The sequence below is a fragment of the Eleginops maclovinus genome, chromosome 9, assembly GCF_036324505.1.
Source record: "Eleginops maclovinus isolate JMC-PN-2008 ecotype Puerto Natales chromosome 9, JC_Emac_rtc_rv5, whole genome shotgun sequence".
Taxonomy (NCBI): Eukaryota; Metazoa; Chordata; class Actinopteri; order Perciformes; family Eleginopidae; genus Eleginops; species Eleginops maclovinus.
The window spans coordinates 20,887,244-20,903,421 of record NC_086357.1 but is presented as its reverse complement, the minus strand read 5'-3'; the positions used below and the strand labels follow the sequence as shown (position 1 = coordinate 20,903,421).

Genomic DNA, 16,178 nt, shown 5'->3' with positions numbered 1-16,178 from the left:
CTATATAAATAATGCCTCATGTTAGATAAACGATATTCAACACATCAAATCAAAAGCAGGTGGACAAACTGCACTGACTCCCTGCATGGTATTCTGTCATTGAAGAGTTTTTCACACTTGTAAAACCTCTGAAACCACAGTGTGAACATGAACACAGTGGTCTGAAACTGAACACAAACTCAGTCTCACTATCATTTATTTACAAAAGTTGCAGAAAACTATTTAAAAAAAGGAAATGGAAAGGAAAGTGGAAAGGAAAGTAGAACATATTTTTTAAACTGGAAAAGCTTTTATGGCATATTGATGACAATGGACTACATTAACAACTGTAAAGGATTTATTCAAAAAGACAACTGATTTACGGGAACCATGCCAAATTATGTTTGACTCACACTTTAAGAGAAGGGAAACATAGTAGATATTGATATATTACAAGATAAATGTAGGAACAAAGTGAGTTTTGGGTCAGTTTAAGGTTTATGTGGTACGGTACAGAGGCTGTAGTGTTTAGGAGAGATGTTCCTAACTTGAACTCCAGATTGTGCTTCTCCCCGGCTGGTAACCATTTAATAACCTGCAGAAAAAGTAATGAAAGCTTCTCTCTTCCTCAACTTGCTGTCCTGGTCCAGAAAATGTTTAGGGTTGAAGGTGTGTGGGGTTTCCCATATTGTCTCCTCTTGTGGCATCATCGGGGTCAGGACCATGTTGCCCTGAGGAAAATGGAAAATGAATTAATGCAAAGCAAAACAAGACAACTTTTTCTTCTTCTCTTTCTGTGTCTTTGTATGATGGACGACGTACACTTCTTTTATGTGAAAACGTACTTAGTAATTGAAAAATTGACAATTGATCCATTTCTCCATTCTTGTTTAAAAATACAATAATAAAACATTGCATTGACAACATGGATTGTGTGTCTTGCCATAAAAGCAGTTATTATTATTGGCTTTTCACTTCTTATTACAACTTTATAAAAAGCAACTTGCACATTGGTTTTACTTTTTAATGTACATCTGTTGTTCACAGCTTGGTTACCAGTTTTACGGATTAAAAACATTGGGAACGAAAAACTTTTTTCACAAAGCAGAATAAAGAAATGTTTGATCACGTGAGCCTCTTGTATCTTTGGGAATGTGTACTTTTCATGGTCTCCTTGTTTGTGGACCACATTGAAAGGAAGAATGTTTGCCTTTCTCTGGATTTCATGGATGACTGCATCAGTTTAGGTCATGTTTACTCTGTCAGTCATAAAGAGCTGCTGGGATAAACCAACAACATTATCTATCTTAGCCTGGACTCTCTAAGCTCTGGAAGTCCATCCAATCCCAGCCTAGTATACTGTCTATTGTCTCCACTTGTAAACTTTGGTATGCTATTTTAGCTTGTTTGTTTAACCATGTATAACTTATAGACTCAAAGCTCAGTCAGGGAATTGCTTATCTTTTTACGTTATATGTTCTTGTTTATATTTGCACTGTGGGACTGCCAGAAACGGTATTTCAATTTTCTGTATGTATAACACATTTGGAAACTATGACAATAAAGTGGACTTTGACTTTGACTTTGGCTTGCAATGATATAACTTCTACTGCACGACTAACCTTAAAAAAAAACCATGCAGGAATTCACAGGCTACTCAGATCTTTAATTTATGGCATATATATAGCAAAAATATCACTTCGATCAGCTGGGGGAGTTTTTCCACTCAGAGGTCCAAAGTACACTCTGTTACATAACAATCTCCTCGTTTGGGCCTTTTTTCCCCCTCTATCTTGTATAACCCGCAGGAAGAGAACATGAGACGAGGCATGCCTGCAGGAGCAAGCTGATTTTACAGAGGATCTTTTTAAACATTTTCATCATGATTTTTCAAGCCCTTTTTGAGTGTATGGACTTCACTAGTTGGCTGTTGATCAGTTTTATAGTGTTACTCCTGACAGATGTGATCAGAAACTGGAGGCCAAACAGCTTTCCCCCTGGACCCTGGGCTGTGCCTTTTCTAGGAAATGTCTTTTTAGGGTTGGACCATAAAGCAATAGAGAAGGTAAGGTGAACAGATCTGCAGATATTTTCCAAGAGCACAGAGGACAAAAGTTGATCTTTATTATCCTACATTATAGGCTGGAAATAACAATAAATGAAGAATAAAAGCTTGCTACTAAAAAAAATGTTTTTGAATGCAGCTCTCTCAGGAGTACGGTCCAGTTTTCAGCCTGAGGAGAGGCAGTGAGAGGATGGTGTATGTGTCAGGATACAAGATGGTCAAAGAGGCTCTTGTTATCCAGCTTGACAGCTTTATTGATAGACCTATTTCTCCTCTTTTCCATGCTATCTTTAAGGGGATTGGTGAGTATACATGAACAGGTGTGAGAGCCTGAATATTTAATAGCATGTAAAAGTATTGCAGTAGTAGTTTGCCGTGTCCACTGCTTGGCATAACTTAACTCAATACACACTTTTGAAGGATTTAACTAAAAGTCAAAACCTCAAGCCTCTTGTCTGCTCATTTGAGGATTGACATATAAAAAATGTCAAAGGATTAAAGACTTAGTTTCTCTATATATAATGCCTCATGTTAGATAAATGATATTCAATACATCAAATTAAAAGCAGGTGGACGAATAGCACTGACTCACCTGCAAAAACTTTGAAACCACAGTGTGAACATGAACACAGTGATCTGAAACAGAAGGTACTAGGTGCTCAGTAGTGATATCTAAAATCTGTAAAGGCAGCGAATTGCTTGTTTGCTTTGTTAATTTGCTAACACATTCCCACAGGTATAGCTTTGAGCAATGGTTACTTGTGGAAGAAGCAAAGGAAGTTTGCCAACACTCACCTGCGTTACTTTGGAGAGGGCCAGAAGTCCCTAGAAAAGTACATTGAGTTGGAAAACACCTACATATGTGAAGCTTTCAAAGAGGAACAAGGCAAGTAGAGATTGCTATGTTGAGTGATTTTAGATCTTAACATGATTTATAATTACTTGAATTCAAAATATTCACAGGAAGGCCATTTAACCCCCATCACATCATAACGAATGGAGTGTGTAACGTCATCTCATCTGTGCTCTTCGGACATCGCTTTGAGTACAGCGATCAAAGCTTCCGCAAGATTCTGGTCTTGGACAATGAGGCTATTAGGCTAGCTGGCTTACCTCAGACTCAGGTAATTTCTCATCTACCTTAACTAAACAGTGCAGTGGGCCTATCACTAATCTGAGAGTTTGACCCATCAACAGCTGTATGATGCCTTCCCTGGTTTGCTGAAGCACCTACCAGGACCTCACCAGACCGTGTTAAAGAACTACATGGAGATCTTGGCTTTCCTGAGATCAGAAGTAGTGAAGCACCAGGAAGAGTGGAACCCAGAGGACCCTCGCGATTTTATCGATGTTTACCTGGGAGAAATGGAGAAGGTAAGATATTTGCACATATTTAGTAGACAGTATATTTCATAAACATGAAAATAAAAAAGTATTCCATGGTGTTTGTCTGACAGAGTATCAGACAGAAAACTAATCTGTTTTTTGGTGACATCTGACATTACATCGGCCAGACTTCTTTCGGCAAATTGATATTACTGCACATCATCCTAAATTCAAAGCTTCCTTTAGTATTCAGAATAACAACAATGTATAATGTTGTTGACACCTTGTCAGAAAAAGGAGGATCCCCAGGCTGGCTTCAACATTGAAACCCTGCTGGTTTGCACCCTCGACCTGATTGAGGCCGGTACAGAAACATCCGCCACCACTTTACGCTGGGCCCTCATGTACATGATACACTACCCAGAGATACAGGGTTAGTATCCTTCTAAATAACATTGCGATAAAGAGTATTCTCACAAAGATTACAAAGTTGTTTGTGCTATTTAAGTGTATAGCGTCTAATCACTCTGCCTTCTCACTCAGAGAAAGTCCAGGCAGAGATAGACTCGGTGATCGGACAGTCTCGTCAGCCCACCATTGCTGACAAGCCCAACTTGCCTTACACTGACGCTGTCATCCATGAAGTCCAACGGATGGGAAATATCGTTCCCCTTGGATTCCCAAAAATGGCCAGTAAAGATGTTACACTGGGAGGATACTCAATACCCAAAGTAAAGAACTATTTACCCGACTCGCCCATATATAATAAATTGAGATTATTTCATAATTTTTTCACAACATGACATTTCATGCCTATTCCTCCAGGGGACAGCTATTACTACACTCCTTGCAAGTGTGCTGTTTGATAAGAATGAGTGGGAAACTCCGGATACATTCAATCCTGAGCATTTCTTGGATTCAGGGGGCCAATTTCGCAGAAGAGACGCCTTCTTACCGTTTTCAGCAGGTTTGCATGATATTCCTCTACTTAAATGGTTCTATTTAGGTCACAGAAATAGCTAACAACATATTTCCAGATATCAAGATTGGAGTCTAAAAGTGCTGCCTACGGTTTCCCGACAGGTAAACGTGTGTGTTTAGGGGAGCACCTGGCCAGAATGGAACTGTTCCTTATCTTTACAGTTCTCCTCCAGCACTTCACCATCTCCCCTGTGCCTGGAGAGATGCCCAGCTTGGATGCTGTGCTGGGTTTCCTCAATTCCCCCGAGCAGTTCAGGATGCTAGCTCTGCCTCGCTGATTTGCTCCCATTTCAGCTCAAGATTACAGAACAGGCAGAAGTCCACGTTCTCTGCCCAAAAACTTAATTAAAGATCACATTTCTGACTCAAAAGCTTAAAATAGTTTGCATAACATGAAATAAATCAACATATACATTTTAGTTTTAAGGCAAAAGGGTAAGCCCTTTCCCACAGAGATCAAGTACTCATGTGTATACTCACACATTGATATGAGTAGCCCTGTAGGACTTTAAGTTACACATGGTAGGTTTGTTAGTATGACATTTTAACTAAGCATGAAGATCTTTTAACTAATTAACTAACAATCTACTGTTTCACAATGTACTTGTGCTGATACAGTTTTGATTTATCACTGTACTGCCAAGCTTTTATCTACTGGAACTTAGATAATTAAATGACATGGTCATAAGCACATGACATTCATAACCTGTCTATTAAGTAGGTGACAGTAGGGGCAAGAGGAGAGCAGATGTATTGTATTTTCATAAATCCATTAGCTGATGTGAGATCAAAAATAAATCTCAGAACCTACAAACACAACTTCAAACTTCACTCACATCCCAACTTGAGTAAGGTAACATTTCTAAATAAATGCCTCCATGCATTAAGGTGCTTTTAAAATGGCATGCAAAAACTTGTGAAACTATACTTGTATTATGTCGATTCTGTTCTTAAATCAATAAAGGATTTTAGTTGTACCCAAGAGTTTGTCTTTTTTCATAGCTTTACAACAATTTAGAGAAGTCAGGATTTTGTTGAAAATGGTTGTGTGGGGTGAGCGTAAATAACTTGACCCAATGCCGGTTTGTTTGCAATATATTGTAAGATGTATAAAGTAAATAAATATTGAAGATCAGGTCATTATCTGAACTCATCTGAACTCAAAGAGCCTTACTTGATGACCAAAAAAAATCCCAACTGCACTCTATATTCAGGCTTGACTCTATTTACACGATGGGCATCCAATCTCAGTATAAGGTTACTGCAGGACAGCGAAGGTTTTGCACTTGATAGATTGACGTTTTTGTTGCTCATGATTGATTCCCATCATGATACTATGTGTGATATCTAATATGTTGGTAACCTCAGGAGCAACGCAATTAAATTAAAACAAATATATTGCTTTTATATGAGAAAAGCTGGTCCACCTTAAAAGTCAGCTCCCCTTCAGCTTCAGCTGTGTTGCTGCTAGCTTTGGGGCTAACCAGGGCCTATCCCCTTTAAGAGGCATGTGGTCTCAAGTTTTTAAGACATATTAAACAAACACCTAAAAGATGATTGACCCTGATGACTAATAACTATCTGGCAGTGTTGTGCCAGTTCACAGCTTTTCTGAACTAGTTCAAGTTCAGTTCATACATGCTCAAAGTGAACAGTTCACGTTCAAAGTTCACAACTTTAATTCTGAACTAGTTCAAAGTTCAGTTCATTTCACTTTTTTCGTGAGATATTCAAATAAATACTTTTTTTCACACTACGAGCTAGAAATCACTATACGTTCTTTGAAACTGTTCATTGTAGACATTTGCTCATAACACTGCTATTGTGGGTTTCTTAACAGGTGCTGAAACTTGTAGCAATACAGACAAGATAGACCAGTTCTATACTTAGTGCAATGAAATCTACTAGCATTCAATTAAATAAAGAATATATAATATGAAATATGAATATATTATTTGATATATATGATATTATATATACCTATGTGTGTGTATGAAATGAGCAAAACTCTTGAATTGCATTCACACTGGATGGATGTTTTAATTCAATGTGCCGTTTCAAATTCGAGAAGGACGTTGTCGATGTCCTAACTTGTTTTTGCTGCGCAGGTGGACACATCTTACACAGGAAGGAAAGATTTTTGCCGTCGGGGTCTTGGTTTGCAAGAGTGTAAAATTGTTTTAAATGTTCGTGAGGAGAATCGGAGTCCGTCTCCGTGCCATCACTTCCACTAGCCATCTTGTTTTGGTTTTTTTTAAATCGCAGCGCTTTCTCTCACTCTCGTCATTGGTCTCTGTATCTCTGTATCTCTCTCTCTCTCGAGCCTCCAGCCCTCCGCGCTCTCGGCGTTGCTATGCCTAAGCCGCTCTGCTGCAATTCATCATGGGTAACGTCGTGCGGAAGCCAGTACGTTTCAACTATTCAACTCAACTATTCTCAGGCGGACACTACGTTGCCCGCAATGCATTGCGCATACAGTGCCAAAACTATTTCTGCGTTGATACATGATTTAAGCGGCACCTACAGGAGGGAGGAACTTTCTCTCTCGTTGCGTTTCAAAAGAGAAAACAGATGTCACTCAGTTTTCAATGGAAAACAAATGCCAACGTTCATTTACAGTGATGTCTGCCGTTCATGACACATAATGTGAACTAATTCACGTTCAAGTTCTTTATTGAAAAATGTGTTGCGTTCAGTTCAACGTTCACGAAAAAATGAGCGTGTTCAATGAACGCGTTCTTTTGAACTCGTTCACGCACAACACTGCTATCTGGTATAATGTTTAGGTACAAAACCTTTGTGCAGACTTTGTGAATGACTGATTAGTGAAGTACTCTGCCCTGTTATGTCACTGGGGTGAGTATTAAGTACCGAACACTTTTTTAAATTGGGTAGGATTTTATGGCATATTGATGACAGTGGACTACATTAACAACTGTAAAAGATTTACTCAAAAAGACAACTGATTTAGGGGAACCATGCCAAATTATGTTTGACTCACACTTTAAGAGAAGAAAAACATAGTAGATATTGATATATTACAAGATAAATGTAGGAAGGTCAATGAAAGACTAATCCTTTTAAAAGGTGTGTTATCTCATTGCCTAGCAGATATATTTTCTCATGAGTTATTACCATCAAATTATGATGAATGAATGAATTATGAGAGCACGATAAAACTCACACTGTGGTGGATAGGTGTGTCTGTTGCCTGTATGTTTCAGTAGTCCACTATCTTGATGAACTTTGAGCAGAGCCTGAATTACTGAACTCTTTTCCCCAGTTTTGTCAGTAGTGTGTGGTGCACGGTAGTCTAATTTGGTTTCTTGCTTAAACCTTTCTCACGCTATTGGTTCCAGTCTCTTTAAAAGATGTGGCTTTATGATGTTTTGTCGGCTTTTGACATCAAGGGGCTGTTCATGTTTGTTTTTATTTTTATCATAATAGCTGACCTCCTCAAACACAGGAATCCTCCAAATTTTCCTCCGGGACCAATGGCTCTTCCAATTGTGGGGAGTTTCTTCAGTGTGGACAGTAAACATCCACACATTTATTTCAACAAGGTAAAGTTTAAAACATTCCAAATTGGACTTCAGTGTGAATAACATTGATCAGGTTTGTTATTCCACTTGAAGGCTGTTTGTTTGCGCACTTCAGGAGATGTGATGGCAGATAATGACATCTGCTGTTCAAATTGTAGACATGGATGAATAAGTCTTGTCTTGGTACACCTGGAGCCATTTTTTCCCCATCATTGTGCATACGTTTAGTATATAAACAACTTAAAGGTTAATATATGCTGTAGTGTTTTCAGGATCATCAGTGTTCACTCCATTATTTCCAGTTGGCTGATGTCTATGGGAATGTGTTCAGCGTTCGCCTCGGCGGTAACAAGATGGTGTTCTTGTCTGGGTACAAGATGGTGAAGGAAGCCTTAGTGTCCCAAGCCGACAACTTTGTGGATCGACCACACAATGAAATGGCAAACAGGTTTTACTCAGGAAACAAAAGTGCATAATTCTCTTTCTTTCTCTATTCTCATAGTCTTCAGGAATAACTTCCCTTCTCACCATTAACTCTAATCCCTCCTTATGCTTGCAATTAGGCGGTCTGTTTGTAAGCAATGGTGATACATGGAAGAGACAGAGACGATTTGCTTTGTCTACCCTACGTACTTTTGGCCTGGGAAGAAACACCATGGAGCAGAGTATCTGCGAGGAGATCCGACACCTGCAGGAGGAGATAGAGAAGGAGAAAGGTGGTACCCAATAAGTACAGATTGAGCTCATTATTAGCAGTATAGCATTGTCTAAACAGTGGACTCCTTTCCTACAGGTCAGCCTTTTAACCCAGCGGGCTTCTTCAACAACGCTGTGTCCAACATCATTTGCCAGCTGGTGATGGGGAAACGCTTTGACTACAGCAACCACAACTTCCAGATCATGCTGAATTATTTGTCTGAAATTCTTATGCTGGAGGGCTCTGTATGGGGAATGGTAAGTCAGTCATTTTAATGTTGTTTAATCATTGTCTGAGAGACATTTCTTTTTGTAGGATTCTGTAAGTCAATCCTTGATCTGAGCAGCCAGTGTCTGTGGCCAAATATGCTCACATAAGGGAACAGACTGTGTGGATATTTCTCTCATCTACTACTTTCTTCTTATAGCTGTACGAGTCGTTCCCCACATTGATGAAGTCAATGCCAGGTCCTCACAACAAAATGTTCAATAATTTTGATGCCATCCGAGACTTCATCAGTTTGGAGGTAAAGAGCCACAAGAAGGACCTGGACCGCAGCGATCCCCGGGACTATATTGACACTTTCCTTATTGAAATGGAAAAGGTAAGTTAACAACTGCGCTGTAAAAACCTGTGTAGCATGGTGTTTATTTAGCAACCACTCACTACAATTTCTTCCTTGCATCTCTGAATAGAACAAAGACTCTGATCTTGGCTTCACAGAGACTAATCTGGCTCTGTGCTCTCTGGATCTGTTTCTGGCTGGAACAGAGACCACGTCCACCACGTTACTGTGGGCTTTGGTTTATCTTATGAAATACCCTGATGTCCAGGGTAGGTGACATGTTAGCACCACAATGAGCTCACTGTAAACACAGCAAGAACAACAACATAGGTTGACATTTCTTGTACTTCTAGACAAAGTGAAGGCAGAGATAGACAGAGTGATCGGGCACAACCGACAGCCCAGTATGGCAGACAGACCCAACCTGCCTTACACTGACGCTGTCATCCACGAGATCATGAGGATGGGAAACATCATTCCTTTAAATGGACTCAGGATGACTGCCAAAGATACAACACTGGCTAATTACTTCATTCCCAAGGTGAGTTCAGCACACAATCATATTTGGTCTGAAAAACGATTGTGTCTAAAATGTGGGGGTTTTTGTATCAATGGTTGGTTATGAATCTTGCTTTTAGGGTACGAGCGTGATGCCAATGCTGACCTCTGTGCTGTTTGACAAGACTGAATGGGAGACCCCAGACACCTTCAACCCTGGGCACTTCCTAGATGCTGAGGGAAAGTTTGTGAAGAGAGAAGCTCTCATACCTTTCTCTGCAGGTAATCAACATTCCCCTCAAACACAAAGTGACCTACAACATACGATTTATCCTGAGCTCTTACACTCTCATGTGAGTATATGTTTGTCGACTCTTCAGGGAAACGTGTGTGTCTCGGAGAAGGCCTCGCCAAGATGGAGCTGTTCCTGTTTTTCGTTGGATTGCTGCAAAAGTTCTCTTTCTCCGTTCCTGATGGAGTAGAGTTGAGTACAGAAGGAGTTACTGGAGTGACAAGAGTCCCACACCCCTTTAAAGTGTATGCCAAAGCTAGCTAAATCATACAACATCTCACTGAATAATTTTACAGCAACGAATGTCTCCTCATACACCGAGGGCTTGGTGTTCGTCGCCTTTACAATGATGTGTGATAAAGTTGTTTTAACATGAAACGCAATTTAAAAGACATTTCCCTTAGTTGTCATAATGTATTCGGAAATTCATTAAGATACTAACCGTAAAGTACAATAATGCCTGTATTGTTCTAGTTGTATTTATAGCAATGATCAGTTATGTCATGTATAAGCCAAAAAAAATGTATTGAACTGCAACCTTTTTGAATCCATTCTAATCCATTTTCTATTAAATAAAAGTTTAGATTTTTGCAGCATACACTCATCTTCTTCTTCTTCTTTTTCTCCTGATTCTTCTTATTATTACACCAATGTGGTCTCCTTTAGCCATAAACATCTGCTCCTAGTACTAGGATGGGTTAAATGCAGAGGACTAATTTCACTGTGTGTGCTCTGCTGTGTGCATGCATGTGACTAATAAAGAGGGTTTCATCCTCCGATTCTACTTCTACATCTACGAGGAAAACAGGCCTCCAGCCACACCATGAGCTTGAGAAACATAAAGCATGGTGCTTAGACTTAAGAATCCCTTCACTGTATTTACAACCAATATACACCCTGCACTTCAATGACCACCTGGCTGATTTCCAGAACAGGGTAAAAAAAAGAACAACTGATAAGCTCAGTTTGTCTGCAAAACTGTGAGAGCAGGAGATTCCAAGTCTGTTCTCTGGTTAAACGAAAGCTTTTTGGTTGATCCTCAACAGGTTAGTCGGTTAGTGGCAAGGCTGAGGTAAACTTGCTGTTCGTTACCCGGACTCTGTGATTGCTGCACTTCCACTTTTCCCAAGTCTTCTGCCCAGTACTGGTGGAAAACCCAGTCGCAAGGACAGTGGTACCGGTTATTGTCTGTTAAATTAGTTTTATTGTTTTATGTCTTATTTATTTTGATGTTGCATTGTTGGAGGAGCCTGGGACTTGAGATTATCATTGCCATATCTACACTGTAGCTACTGTCGCATATGACAAAAAGTCTTTGAAACTTTGGTGATCTTGGCCCAGCACAGCAAGCTTACCTTTGACCTTGCTACAGACCAGTTCAAGGATTATACCACTTTGATGAAGAAAATCCTGGCAACGTACGCTACAGTTAAGCATCAACAGAACAGCAGTTCCATGACCAAAAATTCAGGCAAAAATGTTAATGGTTAGGGTATAATCAACCACTAGCGGCTGCACCAACTAAATGAGTTTAGTCCACATAAATGCAAGTCTCGATTAGAAAAAAAACAATATGATATGCTGTGCCAGAGGAACTGAGGGGTAACCCAAGTTGCAGTGAGCATCACACACTCAAACAGGCAGGGATATTTCATACTCAAAGGATATTTACATAAGGCATTGACAAAATAGGGCAAGATAATCATAATAGAATCCAACCAGACAGATAATGGCCTTTTCTCCCTGTTGAGGATCGCAGAAAGTCACTTTTTGGTAATTGGTCCTGAACTCTGTACTGTATGTGAAAGGTTTGAAGTTCAAAGACAAAAACACGGACAACACACAAGCTGGACATCGAAGAAGCAACAAGTCAATCAGATGGTAGCTTCAACATTGTCATGCTTTATCATCTATATAACAATAGGACCTAATTAAAAAAATTGACATTGTGCTGTATGAAGAAAACTTATATTGAGACCATAAAATACAATAAAGCCAGTGCTAGGGTTTGATATGCACAGTAATAGTTCAAGTCAGAGCAGCGTTATTGATCTAGCGCGTTGATGACTAAAACAAACACTTTCCTAAACAGACTACAAGTTTGCCTGTGACTGACAGCACAACAGAAACAGTGAACTTGTGTTTTGACCATGGTGACGTGGGTCATGCGGTCTGCACCTGTTCCTGGCTGGTAGTTACTCATTTACATGCAACTGCACTATGAATCAATTGGATGCCTTTTACCTACTGCACTCTACATTTCTGGCACAACTCTATTTACACGATGAACATGCACATCTCAATGTGAGGTTGATGAAAAACAGTGGAGGTTTTACAATGTGTGTGTATATATTTATGAGCTGATTTTATTGTCAATGAGTTGTTCCAACCATATTTCTATGGCATGATAAAACTTAAATATTACTACTTGGTATCATTTTTTCTATGATGAGCTTTATACTCCCTTTAGTTGCCTCTGTAACCTGTTTGGTTATGCAAGTCCACTATCCTGATGGCCTTTGAGCCGACTGCAGAGTCTGAATTACTGATTTGTTATTCAAGTTATCTGTCCTGTAATGTTAGAAGTGTGTAGTGTAGGAAAGTGCCTTCTTGAAAAACGTGGACATTTCATCTGCTGCTGGTCTAACTCTCTTTGAAGATGTGGCTTCATAATTTGTTGCTGGGTTTTGACTTAAAGGGGCTGTTCTTGTTTGTTATTATTTTCATCATAATAGCCGACTTTCTCAAACACAGGAATCCCCCAAATTATCCTCCAGGACCGATGGCTCTTCCGATTGTGGGGAATTTCTTAAGTTTGGACAGTAAACATCCGCACGTATATTTTACTAAGGTAGAAACGTATACATGTATGTTTTCATTTGTGAACAAGTGTAATTATTATCGAGACATAAATCAAATTCATTTAAAGTTAATTTAATTTAAATCAGATCAAAGTTGTCGTCCACTATTGTGCCATTGCCGTAAGTATAGTGGAGTTTGTGGACACAAGAAACATGTATAACTTTTCCAATGTACAGAAAATACTCTTTTTCTTTTTGTTTCTTATTGGGCATTGGTATTGGCATTTTGATTTTATACAATTTAACAGGTTGATATGATGCAGTAGTGCTTTCATTCATCTGTGTTTGCTCCTTGATTTACAGCTGGCTGCCGTTTTTGGGAATGTGTTCAGCTTCCGCCTCGGCAAAGATAAGATGGTGTTAGTGTCTGGGTACAAGATGGTGAAGGAAGCCCTAGTGACACAAGCCGATAACTTTGTGGATCGACCACACAGTGCGATTGTGGACAGGGTTTACTCAGGAGACTCAGGTGCATAAATCTCTCTCCTCTTCATGCACTGAAGGAGTTACATCCCCTGAACCATTAACCCAATATTCTCTTCATGCTTCAATCAAGGTGGTCTTTTCATGAGCAATGGTGATACATGGAAGAGACAGCGACGATTTGCCTTGTCTACCCTACGTACCTTCGGTCTGGGGAAAAACACCATGGAGCAGAGTATCTGTGAGGAGATCCGACACCTGCAGGAGGAGATAGAGAAGGAAAAAGGTGGTTCAAAAATGAGCTCATTATCATAATCTCTCTAGCAGTATAGCATTGTCTAAACAGTGACTCCTCTCCTACAGGTGAACCTTTCAACCCAGCAAGCCTCTTCAACAACGCAGTGTCCAACATCATTTGCCAGCTGGTGATGGGGAAACGCTTTGACTACAGTGACCACAACTTCCAGATCTTGTTAAAATATATTTCTGATGTTTTTTGGCTTCAAGGGTCTTTATGGGGTCAGGTAAGTCAAAAATATATTTTGCAGTGAAATAATTCTCAGAAAGACAGCATGCTTCTGTAACCGAGGTCAAATATTTCCCCATGAGGTGAAAAATGATGTAGATCTTTCTCTCATCTTTTGTTTTCTTCTGACTAGCTGTATGAGTCGTTCCCTGGAGTGATGAAGTACTTGCCAGGTCCTCACAACAAAATGTTCGATCAATTTACCGCAATACTAGAGTTCATCAGTCTGGAGGTAAAGAGCCACAAAAAGGAGCTGGACCGCAGTGATCCCCGGGACTATATTGACACTTTCATTATAGAAATGGAAAAAGTAAGTTAACAACTGCTCTGTAAAACACTGTGTAGCCCTTCCTGTATATCTACCAGCCATTCACTGATGCATCTTCTCTGCACCTCTGAATAGAACAAAGACTCTGATCTTGGCTTCACGGAGTCTAATCTGGCAATGTGCTCTCTGGATCTGTTCCTGGCTGGAACAGAGACCACGTCCACCACGTTACTGTGGGCTTTAGTTTTCCTCATCAAATACCCTGATGTCCAGGGTACGTAACATGCTAGCACTGCACTGAGCTAACTGTAAAACAGCAAACAAGGATGAAAGAGTCTACATCTAAGCTAATGGCTGTGTGAGGCTGTATAATCTTGGTACCCATCAGTGGCTATGATTTAGCTTACGGGTAAGCGCTCAATATTTATGGGTTCTGTGTAGCCAAGGAATATGCAGGCCAAGATATACAGCGCCAGTCATTGTTAAAGTCCAAGCTTAAAAACAGCAGTATTTTTGAGCTAAATTGTTAAGTTAATATGCTAACAACTCTCACAAACATGCTAATGTTTACTAACTTAGTTTAGCATTTTAGCATTTACAAATCACCTTATATTAAAATGTGATGGTCGTGTTTTTCTCATCCTGCTACTTAATTCCTTAATCTTGCTTTTCCAGACAAAGTCCAGACAGAGATAGACAGAGTGATCGGACACAACCGACAGCCCAGTATGGCAGACAGACCCAACCTGCCTTACACTGACGCAGTCATCCACGAGATCCAGAGGATGGGAAACATTATTCCTCTAAATGGACTCAGAATGGCCACCAAGGATACAACACTGGGCGATTACATCATACCCAAGGTAGATTTAGTAGGCCTACGCATTTTAAATCTTAACAGGATTGTCTCTAAAATAAAAGATGGGAGGTTGTTTTAACTCAAGTTTACAAGGCACTAAACTAATATCGTCAAGAGATTCTGACTCAGGAAAAGGAGTCATTCGTTCAAACAATTCACTTATGACTTGCATCTCACCAATTCAAAATGAAAGTGTTGTTGTCATTTCTTGATGTTAGCTTATGAATCTTGTTTTTTAAGGGTACGTCCGTGATGCCTAACCTGACCTCTGTGCTGTTCGACAAGACTGAATGGGAGACCCCAGACACCTTCAACCCTGGACACTTCCTTGATGCTGAGGGAAAGTTTGTGAAGAGAGAAGCTCTCATGCCTTTTTCTGCAGGTAAACATCATTCAATGTAGCCTTTTTCAGCCTGGATTGAAAGTATCAACACCGCTTGTCTCACGTTTTAGCTGTAGGAGATTATTCCAGAAAAGTTAACAAAAGGGTGTCATCACAAAAAGAGTTATTGTTAAATCAAGGAAAGCATATGGTGATGGGTTTAAAGGAATGTAAAGGCCGTTGGAAATATGAGAGAGAGAGCCTCTTGCATGCCAACACGTCAGTACCAAGTTGAGCTTTTACATTTTGTTGACCATATTTGTTTGTGGACTCTTCAGGGAAACGTGTGTGCCTTGGAGAAGGCCTCGCCAAGATGGAGCTGTTCCTGTTTCTGATTGGACTACTGCAGAAGTTCTCTTTCTCCGTTCCTGATGGAGTAAATCTGAGTACAGAAGGAGTTACTGGAATTACACGAGTACCACACCCCTTCAAGGTTTACGCCAAGGCACGCTGAATTATAGGTTACAAAATCTCACTGAATCAAAAGTGATCTGTCTGCCTGTACATTCAATTCTATGTGATCAAATAGTTTTTACATAATATATTCTTGTATTAATGGCACTGTTTATAGGACAGTTTCCAGTGTCCTTGTTATTAAAGGCAATATGTATAAAGATTTCCTAAGAAGAAGCTGTATGGTCTATGTATTCTTTATGATCATCACTTATGTAATGCATTAGCCATTATTTAAGAACTGCAATCGTTAACAAAACATTTGGATAAATGTATTAATGATTAATAAAGGACTTGATGATTTGTGTCACAAACCTAGTTTCATTATTTTGGCAACGTAACACATACTCATGGTACCATTGGTAGTGTAAAGGACAAACAGAGCAAGGTGAGTTTTCTTAGGTCAATCGAAAAAGGGGGCAAACTTAATAATATATAATAATTAATAATTGCTGCATAAA

General features: G+C 39.6%; 3 protein-coding genes across 4 annotated transcripts; all 3 read left to right on the top strand.

Moving 5' to 3' along the window:
* The first annotated feature begins 1,762 nt into the window (after nt 1-1,762).
* Nucleotides 1,763-5,328, top strand: LOC134869137 (cytochrome P450 2J2-like). Of its 2 annotated transcripts, none has more exons than XM_063890577.1 (9): nt 1,763-2,044; nt 2,184-2,346; nt 2,781-2,930; nt 3,008-3,168; nt 3,242-3,418; nt 3,662-3,803; nt 3,914-4,101; nt 4,196-4,337; nt 4,454-5,328. In XM_063890577.1, exons 1-9 carry the CDS (start codon nt 1,862-1,864, stop codon nt 4,627-4,629), a joined length of 1,482 nt encoding a protein of 493 aa, XP_063746647.1. In that variant the 5' UTR covers nt 1,763-1,861; the 3' UTR covers nt 4,630-5,328. The 2 variants fall into 2 exon arrangements, with proteins under 2 accessions (XP_063746647.1, XP_063746649.1); XM_063890579.1 differs by having other exon boundaries at nt 2,781-2,934; nt 3,012-3,168.
* A 2,280-nt stretch (nt 5,329-7,608) lies between these two features.
* On the top strand, nt 7,609-10,543 carry LOC134869136 (cytochrome P450 2J5-like). Its single transcript, XM_063890576.1, has 9 exons — nt 7,609-7,914; nt 8,196-8,361; nt 8,457-8,609; nt 8,687-8,847; nt 9,018-9,194; nt 9,286-9,424; nt 9,509-9,696; nt 9,794-9,935; nt 10,034-10,543. The coding sequence occupies exons 1-9, from the start codon at nt 7,723-7,725 to the stop codon at nt 10,207-10,209; spliced, it is 1,494 nt and encodes a 497-aa protein (XP_063746646.1). The 5' UTR covers nt 7,609-7,722; the 3' UTR covers nt 10,210-10,543.
* A 1,959-nt stretch (nt 10,544-12,502) lies between these two features.
* Nucleotides 12,503-16,031, top strand: LOC134869610 (cytochrome P450 2J5-like). Its single transcript, XM_063891389.1, has 9 exons — nt 12,503-12,796; nt 13,110-13,275; nt 13,363-13,515; nt 13,593-13,753; nt 13,889-14,065; nt 14,159-14,297; nt 14,699-14,886; nt 15,123-15,264; nt 15,543-16,031. Exons 1-9 carry the CDS (start codon nt 12,605-12,607, stop codon nt 15,716-15,718), a joined length of 1,494 nt encoding a protein of 497 aa, XP_063747459.1. The 5' UTR covers nt 12,503-12,604; the 3' UTR covers nt 15,719-16,031.
* The last annotated feature ends 147 nt before the right edge of the window (nt 16,032-16,178 follow it).